The sequence below is a fragment of the Octopus bimaculoides genome, chromosome 20, assembly GCF_001194135.2.
Source record: "Octopus bimaculoides isolate UCB-OBI-ISO-001 chromosome 20, ASM119413v2, whole genome shotgun sequence".
In the NCBI taxonomy this organism is placed as follows: Eukaryota; Metazoa; Mollusca; class Cephalopoda; order Octopoda; family Octopodidae; genus Octopus; species Octopus bimaculoides.
Window position 1 is genome coordinate 35,258,778 of NC_069000.1, and position 10,479 is coordinate 35,269,256.

The 10,479-nt window shown below is 38.4% G+C and overlaps 1 protein-coding gene across 1 annotated transcript in view; it reads left to right on the top strand.

Annotated features, from left to right (window-relative positions):
- Positions 1-10,479, top strand: part of LOC106875444 (cytoplasmic dynein 2 heavy chain 1) — a 297,845-nt gene that overhangs the window by 35,016 nt on the left and 252,350 nt on the right. The window contains exon 6 of the mRNA XM_052974965.1: positions 3,634-3,882. Within this exon, the coding sequence (XP_052830925.1) occupies positions 3,634-3,882 (249 nt within the window). The remainder of the gene's footprint in view (positions 1-3,633; positions 3,883-10,479) is intronic.

Here is a 10,479-nt window from a genome sequence, read left to right on the forward strand (position 1 = left end):
ACAGTATACATTTAAACACATAAGAGGCATCCATACCAAATGGATGCTTTTCCTAATGCCAACCGCTTTACAAAGTGTTCTGGGTTTATGCAGTGAACAGCACAGGTGCTTTTATGTGGCACCACCACAGGTGCTTTTTACATGGCACCAGCACAGGTGCTTATACTTAGTATCGGCACACATGCTTTGTACGTGGCACCAGCGTGGGTGCTCTATATGTTACACCAGCATGGGTGCTTTTTAAATGGCACCTAATCCAAAAATGAAAAAAAAACTTGAGCCATTTAGACCAGGGGTTTTCAAACTGTGGTCCGCGGACCACAGGGGGTCCACAAGGACAAGACAGGGGGTCCGTGGACAGCAAATACTTTTTATGGGCAATTTGATTTTATATATGTTTTTTAATCAAAATCTTTTAATTGACAATAAACCTATTTGTTAAATACTGTTAAATAAATAAATGTAAAAATATATGTTATTTTAAGCAAATATTTATGTATAAATTTCATAAGCGTTTATAAAGGTAAAGCCTGAAATATAAAGGGGTCCGCAAGTCAAAAAGTTTGAAAACCCCTGATTTAGACAAGCAGCATCTTTGAATGTTCTGACTTTGGCAGTGGTGATCCATCCAACCCATACTGGCATGGAAACGGGAAATAAAATGATCATAATGATGATGATGATATTGGTAGTGTTGTTGGTGGCTGTGTGTTTATGTGTATATGTGTGTAACACTATAGTTTCTCAGGTGTTATATATTAAGTATGCATATATGCATAGCTATTTTCCACTTCTCAAGTTCTAAAGATTAAATATGTATATAAGTATAGCTACTCTTTATTGCTCTCATACTGTAGAGTGTAAATGTATGCTATGTCTAAAGAATGTTTTTCCTTGTGATTCTGTATTAAATGAAATATATTTTAATTGGTTTCATCATCATCACCATCATCATGATTATCATTTAATATCCACTTTTCCATACTAGCGTAAACCAGATGGAATTTAATGAGGCAGATTTTCTAAGGTTGGATGCCCTTCCTGTTGCTAATCCTCACCTTTTCCTAAGCAAGGTAATTTTTCCCCATTACCCGACATGTTATACATGGAAGACTGGAAACAAACAATGCTTGTGCGATAGCAATACTTGTTTATAATTATCACATGATATCGAGAGGATGGCACCATGTAAAAGCACATAAAAAATACTGTTAATGGGGTCATGTAAAAAGCACCCAGTACCCACTGTAAAGTAGTTGGTATTAGGAAGGGCATCCAGCTATAGGAACCATGCCAGAACAGACAATGGAATGTGGTGTGGTCCCTGACTTTGCCAGCTCCTGTCAAACCTTCCAATCTATGCCTGGTAACCATTACCCCCTCTACAGCTAGATACCTGTTTCTGCCTCTCTGTCTCTCTGTCATGTTCTGACCTTTCATCAGCTGACACAAAACCACCTCCTCCAATGCCCTCTCCCCTCTTAAAGATTCCTTGTCTTGCAAGTTACTTGGTGACTTTGCCAGTGCTGGTGCCACATAAAAAGCATCCAGTCCACACTGTGAAGTGGTTGGCATTTGGAAGAGCATCCAGCTGTAAAAAACCATGCAAAATATGACCTCTCCAGTGTTGGTGTCACTTAAAAGGCACTCAGTCCACTCTGCAGGGTGGTCGTTGTTTGGAAGGACATCCAGCCGTAAAAACCCTGCTAAGACAGACACAGAAGTCTAGTGCAGTCTTCTGCCTGGCCAGCTCCTGTCAAACCATGGAAGGCAGACATTAAACAATGATGATCATGATGATAGCAATGGGCTTCTTTCAGTTTCTGTCTGCCAAATCCACTCACAAAGCTTTTGTCAGCCTAGTAGTATTGTCATCCACTCATTGCAAATAGCCAACAGGCAGTTGAAAGTTTGTTAACCTTCCTTTATTCTTTCAAGGGGAATTTTTCATTTAGATAATTAAAAAAGGTAACACAGTCATTAAATAATGTAAAACATTTATCAAGCATAGGATATGTATGCTTAGAAAGGACTTGTGAGATGATGGGATTGCACCCCCAAAACGTCCGACATACTGTAATTGTTTTTTTAAAGTTTGTGCTAACTGACTGTGATGTCTGACTCATTTTTAATAATTTATAGGTGCAGGAGTGGCTGTGTGGTAAGAAGCTTGTTTCCCAACCACATGGTTCTGGGTTCAGTCTCATTACGTGGCACCTTGGGCAAGTGTTTTCCACTATAGCCTCGGGCCGACCAAAGCCTTGTGAGTGGATTTTGTAGACGGAAACTGAAAGAAGCCCATCATGTATATACATATATGTGTGTGTGTGTCTGTGTTTGTCCCCCACCGTTGCTTGACAACTGATGTTGGTGTGTTTCCGTCCCAGTAACTTAGCAGCTCAGCAAAAGCGATTGATAAAAGAAGTACTAGGTCTACAGAGAACAAGTCCTGGGTCAATTTGCTTGACTAAATGTGGTGCTCCAGCATGACAGCAGTCAAATGACTGAAACAAGTAAAAGAGTATCAATACAAAATATTTAACCTCCGCTATATCCTTTTCTGCAAGACAGCTATTTCTGTCCCTCTATTCATACTCTAACATCTCATCACCTGGCACAAAACTACATCATCATCATAATTATCCCCATCATCATTTAACATTCATTTTCCATGCTGGCATAAGTTGGATGATTTTACTGGAGCCAGTAAGGACAGGGTCGCACCAGGCTCCCATCATCTGTTCTAGCATGGTTTCTATGACTGGGTGCCCTTCTTAATGCCAACCACTCAACAGAATGCACTGGGTACTTTTTATGTGGCACCAGCACCATTATTTTTAACATGGCACCAGCATGAATGCTTTTTATGTGGCACCAGCACTGGTATCAATTTTGTTGCAGTGGCTGGATCTTCTTGAATACAGCAAGGTGCCAGATATCTCAGTCATTTAGTCATCTCTTTCATAAGGCTCAGAGATCAGCCTTCAATACTTCGTCCCGTGTATTCCTGGGTCTCCCTCTTCCACAAATTCCATCCACTTTAAGTGATCAGCACTTCTGTATGCAGCTGTCTACATGTATACACATGTATGTAACTGTCTATATGTATACACATGTATGCAGCTGTCTATGTCTACACATGTATGCAGCTGTCTACATGTATACACATGTGTGCAACTGTCTGCATGTATACACATGTGTGCAACTGTCTACATGTATACACATGTATGCAGCTGTCAACATGTATACACATGTGTGCAACTGTCTTCATGTATACACATGTATGCAGTTGTCTACACCTATACACATGTATGCAGCTGTCTACATGTATACATATGTATGTAACTGTCTATATTTATACACATGTATGCAGCTGTCTATGTCTACACATGTATGCAGCTGTCTACATCTATACACATGTATGCAGCTGTCTACGTCTGTACACATGTCTGCAACTGTCTACATGTATACACATGTGTGCAACTGTTTACATCTATACACATGTATACAGCTGTGTACATCTATATACATGTGTGCCACTGTTTGTATCTATACATATGTATGCAACTGTCTGAATCCCTTAAGTTTCACTACAGCACAAGTAACACATGTAAATACTACATATATCTGCAGGTCCTGACTCTTCGTTCAATCCATGAGCAACTGACGCACTTGCTCAGTTCCCAGGAGCAGCAGGAACTGAACATGTCACAAGTATTCCGGCCGTTCACTGGTCTCAACCCCATTCTCTACAATCCGTTCACCAAACCTCTTTGGGACGCCGCAGTGGTACAGTTCAGCCGAGTACTGTCACCTATCGAGCAGAAAGTAGCCTCTGTCCTGAAACGTCACATTCAAGATGTGGAAGGAAACTTACAACAGGTAATTAGAATATTTTATTATTGTTGTTGTTGTTGTTGGTGTTGCTGCTGTTGTTGTTGTTGTTATTGAGCCCCTGGTCAACCCTGACTGAGTATACTTATGATTCCAGCAATCATCATCATCATTTAACATCCATTGTCCATGCTGACATGGTTCGGGCAGTTTGACAGGCTCCAGTTGTCTGATTTGGCATGGAGCCTTCAAGGTGGTACCCCAGCATGGCCGCTGTCCAATGACCAAAGCAAGTAAAAGATAAATCACCATCATCATCATCATCATCATCATGATACATCCATTGTCCATGCTGTCATGGGTTGGATAGTTTGACCAGAACTGGGGAGCTGCACCAGACTCCAGTCTGATTTGGCATGGTTCCTACAGTTGGTTACCCTTCATACTGCCGTGCTGGGTGATTTTATGTACCACACAGGTACTTTTAATTATTAGGTACCGCACAGGAGCTTTTAATTATTAGGTACCGCACAGGTGCTTTTAATTATGAGGTAATTATATGACGCATCTTGCTAAACAACAATAGTTTTTTACATTTGAGTCTATGAAGAGCAAACTTTTATGTCAGTGCTTGAACCATTAGAAATAGCAGCCAAATTTACTTCAGATATCAACCCTACTCAGGAAGGAAATAGAGATATATTAGATGTTGTAGTTTGACATAGACTATGTCTAAAAATAATGTTTTAAATGGGGGGGTGGTCATGGCTTGAATGTCTTTGATCATAAATCTGTTCTGTCTGGGCTAAACTGGGGTTAAATTGCTGCTGCTGCTGCTACTACTACTACTACTGCTGTGTTGTTGGCACTCCGTCGCTTACGACGTCGAGGGTTCCAGTTGATCTGATCTTCGGAACAGCTTGCTCGTGAAATTAACGTGCAAGTGGCTGAGCACTCCACAGACACGTGTACCCGTAACGTAGTTCTCGGGGATATTCAGCGTGACACAGTGTGACAAGGCTGACCCTTTGAATTACAGGCACAACAGAAACAGGATGTAAGAGTGAGAGAAAGTTGTGGTGAAAGAATAAAGCAGGGTTCGCCACCATCCCCTGCCGGAGCCTCGTGGAGCTTTTAGGTGTTTTCGCTCAATAAACACTCACAACGCCCGGTCTGGGAATCGAAGCCGCGATCCTATGACCGTGAGTCCGCTGCCCTAACCACTGGGCCATTGCGCCTCCACACTACTACTAACAACACCTCCATTACCACACCTACTATTGTTGCTGTTGTTACTGCTGCTGCTGGTGCTACTACGACTACTACCACCATTACCAGCAACATCACCACTGCCAATACTACTACTACTACTACCGTTTTTCATGGAATTATCTCTGTTATATTCTGTCACTTGATGCTCCAGACTTGTCTTGTTTGAATGACATAACGACAGACATAGAGTGTGGGAAGTCTGTGACAAGAAACCAGACTGAAGACTTGTAGTCTTCTCGTCTTCCGGCTTTGGTTTGAAGCTGTAGGTTGAGCACTTGATCTTGTGAAAATGGAATGTGATGTGAATTGGTTACGTTGTGTCGGAAGTGTTTGCCAGCGTCTTGCTCAACAAATGATTGTCTCAGCACAGGCATAGAAGGAAGTTCTAGAGTGATTCTTATTGTTGCCAAGATGAGATCTTTTGTGTTTTGCTGTAAAGAATGGCGCCATGTGGGAAGAAAATGTAGAATAATGGAAAGAAATAGAATCAAGCTCAGAAGATTTTTTTGTTCCATTTTCCTTTTAATTTTTCTCTTTTTGTTCTTTTTTGTTTTTAATTTTTCTCCTTTTTTTTTTTTTGATCTGTAACATCCTGTTATAAACTTATTGTTTTCTGTGTCATCTTCATCATCATCATTTTCATTGTCATTGCTGTCGTCGTCATCATCATTATTCATGTCATCATCTTTTATATTACAATTATATTTCGTCATCATCATCATCATCATTGGTATCACTATTGTCTTCATCATCATCCTTTCCATCATCATTTATATTACAATTTCATCGTTATCCAATCATTAACATTGTCATTACCATCATCATCATCATCGTCATCTTCATTGTCATCATGATCATTATCATTGACATCATCAAGTCAACAAGACAGTCTTTACACAGACATTCAATATGCAGAAAATAACAACCCAATCTCCCTCAGTTGCCCCCCCCCCCTACTCGCTATCAAGCAAAAAAAAAAATATATACCAGCTGTCTCAGATATTCCTAAACAGATGGTCTGGTCATGGTTGGAATACTTTCGATCATAGGTCTACTGAATCAGGACTAACCTAGGGTTAAACAACAGCAAGATTGTTTTCATTATCACTTTTGTTTTATATCAAATTCTGCTATGTTAAAGAATAAAAAGTTTTGAATGGTACTACAATGCACTATAATACAAAAAATAGACTATATACCTGTTGTAATTTAGTTATCCATCGTACGATGATATTTTGGAATACAATTCCTTCTCCAGATATTCTTAGATGGAGTCGCTGCTATAACCTGTTTTCCAAAGCGACTCCATCTAAGAATATCTGAAGGAACTGTATTCCGAAATATCATCGGACTATGGATAACTAAATTCCAACAGGTATATAGTCCATTTTTTGCACTATAGTGCATTGTTGTACCATTCAAAACTTTTTATTCTTTACAAACAATACGCAATGCTTTAAGCAAACTACAATACTCTCTGCTATGATAGTTGCAGCTAAAGGAGACGGGTTTTTTTTTTTTTGCATAAATTTGGATGTCACTCAAACGGGGTGAAATACCTTCATATTTGGATGACTTTCCTACTTTATAGGGCAGCTATACTCAATCGCAGCTCCCAGGGCAGTATGTGGTCCTTAAACATCCTTTCAGTGCCTCCCTTATATATATTTTTATATGTAGATACAATAATCCTTTAAGCTACTGATAATTTTTCTGAATCTCCCTGATTCTTTTAATGTGCTGGTTGCCTGGTATTAAATTGATATTAATTAATATCCAATTTTTGCCCTATTGTTTAATTTGATTAACCATAACCAAATTCTCAAAATTTATATATATATATATATATATATATATATACGACAGGTTTCTTTCAGTTTCTGTCTGCCAAATCTACTCATAAAGCTTTGATCAGCCTAGGGCTGTAATAGAAGACACTTGCACAAGGTGCTATGCAGTGGGACTGAACTCAGAACTATGTGGTTGGGGATCAAACTTCTAACCACACACTCATGCCTTATGAGTAAAATTCGGTAGAAAATATTTGATGAAGGCCTCTTTGATGAACTTGAGCAGTAGCTGTAATTCTAAGGCCAACCTGATCACATACAGTGTCATGCCGACTCTGAACAAGGATCACATTACATTAAAAGTACAAATATCTATGGAACACCCAGCCGCTTAAATTCTGACATAACGAATAATTGACTCCATTGATTATACAACTGGAACAATTGTTCCTTGAGAATAAATGAGAAAGTCTATTATGTATGCAAGTCAGGGTTTTGTTAGAACACATTTCTGTCAGAATGAGAAACAGTTCAGAAGAACTAGCTTTTCACTGATGAATTATTTGGGGAAAAAAACCCTTTATGAAGTAAACAGCTGTTGCTGACATGATGGCTTCAACAGACCTAGCAGAAGTATTTATCGAATTGAGGCATGATTGCCTCAATGAGTAGTCAGTATATGTATGCATATATGTATGTATGTATGTATGTATGTATGTACACACACGTGCATACACACACACACACACACACACACACACACACACACACAATGATTTTTAGAGCTCACTCAAATGCATTTTCTTAAATAAATTTCAGAAATTACTTTAAAGAAATAAGTAAATGTTTCTTTTTTTTTTTCTTTTAGTCAAAATAATTTTATAATTAAAACAATTAAATTTGTATTTTTTTGTTTTTGTGTTATTAATTATATTATGTAAATTGAAAAAGGAAAAAAAAAACATTAATTCGTAATCAGTTCTTCAGACAAGATAAATTTTATTCAATATTTTTTTTTTCTAATGGTAATTAAAAGGAATTGGTATGGTAGAAAAATATTTTGTACATAGGTGCAAGCATGGCTGTGTGGTAAGAAGCTTGCTTCCTAACCACATGGTTCTTGTTTCAGTTTCACTGTGTGGCACCTTGGGCGAGTGTATTCTTCTATAGCTTCAGACTGACCAAAGCCTTGTGAGTGGATTTGGTAGACAAAACCTGAAAGAAGCTCATCATATATATGTGTGTGTGTATGTATTTGTGTCTGTGTTTGTCCCCCACCAACATTTGACAACATGTGTTGGTGTGTTTGTGTCCTTGTAACTTAGCTGTTTGGCAAAACAGACTGACAGAATAAGTACCAGACTTTAAAAAGAACAAAAATAAGTAGTGGGGTTGATTTCTTCCACTAAAGATTCTTCGAGGTAGTGCTCCTTCATGGCCACAGTCTAATGACTAAAACAAACGACAGATGAAAGACTGGGAGGTTTTGAAAAGAAAAGAAAGATGAAATGCTGCTAAGCATTTTGCGCAGCATGCAAACAATTCTGCCAGCTTGCTGTCTTAATATTAATAATAATAATAATAATAATAATAATAATAATAATGATAATAATAATAATAACAATAATAATAATAATCCTTTCTACTGGAAGCACAAGGCCTCAAATTTGAGGGAAGGAATTAAGTCGATTACATCAACCCCAGCGCGTAACTGGTATTAATTTTATCAACTCCCGAAAGGATGAAAGGCAAAGTCGACCTCGTTGGTATTTGAACTCAGAACGTAAAGAGAAACAAGATACCACTAAGCCAATGTACGCCACTAGTCCAGAAGGAATATAAGAGATGCCACGACAATATAGTCATGCTTGTCCATTGGACACTTTGCAACAATAATAATCCTTTCTACTATAGACACAAGTTCTGGAATTTGGGAGAGGGGGATAAATCGATTATATTGACCCCCAGTATGCAACTGGTACTTGTTTTATCGACCCTGAAAGGATGAAAGGCAAAGCCAACCTCAACGGAATTTGAATATAATAATAAGGATGATCATGATAAGACCAACAACTACAACAAAAACAGCAGCATCAGCAACAATAAGGATAATAATTATCCTTTCTGCTAAAGGCAGAAGGCCTGAAATTTGTGGGAAGCGGACTATTCGATTACATTGACCCCAGTGTTTCACTGGTACTTAGTTTATCGACCCCAAAAGGATGAAATGGAAAGTCGACCTCAGCAGAATTTGAACTCATAATGTATTGACAAGCGAAATACAAATAATGATAATAATAATAAGACATCATTACAACGAGGTGCATCATGTGGTAGCTATCATATATAAAATGTATTATTTGTTTTGCATATGATGATGAGGATATCAATGATGATGATGATGATATTTCAAATGTACAATTATATTTTCAATAAACAGTAGAAATTGAAATAAAATCTATTGAAACAAACAAAAAAAAAAACTGTCACTAGTGTTTGCCTTCAGTGTTTTGGTTCAATTAAAACTGTAGCTTATTAAAGGCAACAGTTTTAATTGGGTCAAAATAATAAAAAAGAAAGCAGACCAAAAACCATTTCATTTGTAAAGTTTATAGTTTCCTTGCAAATAATCAGCAATTATATTTACATTAACATTAAAATGAGGGGGGGGGGTGCGTTAGTTTATGCTTTAATTGGTTATGAATTCAGGCTTTGCTATCATTACAGTCATTGAAGTTGTGCTTTTGAAGATGGTACATAACTCTGCCTGCCTCAATCAGTTTGACTGACAATAGGTTCCACTTCCACTTTGAAGCAAAGTATTTAATAGTATGAAATGCATGTCTTCAGACAGGAAAAAGCTGATGTCATAGAGCCCATCCCATTCTTGTCATCATCATTACCATCATCATCAAAATATTAAGGTCTGTTTTCCATGCTAGCATGGGTTGGACGGCATGACAGGAATTAGCAGGGCCAGGGGCTGTGTCAGGTTCCATAGCTTGTTTTGGTTTGGTTTCTATGGCTGGATGCTCTTCCTCATGCCAATCACTCCACAGAGTGCTTTTTATGTGGCACCAGCACCAGAGCATTTCACATGGCACCAGTACCCACACCAACGCTTTTTACGTGGCACCTTGGATCTAAAATTTGTTGTGGTGGGCCAGTCTTCTCGAGTTGAGCAATGTGCCATATATCTTGGGCCTCCCTGTTCCACGACTTCATACCACTTTAAGTGATCGGCACTTCTTTATGCAACTCTCCTCATTCATCCACAGAAAAATGATTGAGAAATCCTCCAAACACCTGGTCTAAGGCCACCTTATCATCATGGATTCCATTGCTCCCTCACTATTTAGTTGGGTGGGAGTGGTCTTTTTGTTTTTGTTCTTTTCCTGACTTGTCAGTCACTTAGCAACCTTGCCCATGCCAGTGACATGAAGAAAAGCACCCAGAACACTCTGTAAAGCAGTTGACATTAGCAAGGTATCTCTCTCCCTCTCTCTCTCTCTCTCTCTCTCTCTCTCTCTATATATATATATATATATATATATACACACACACACACACACACATGGATATT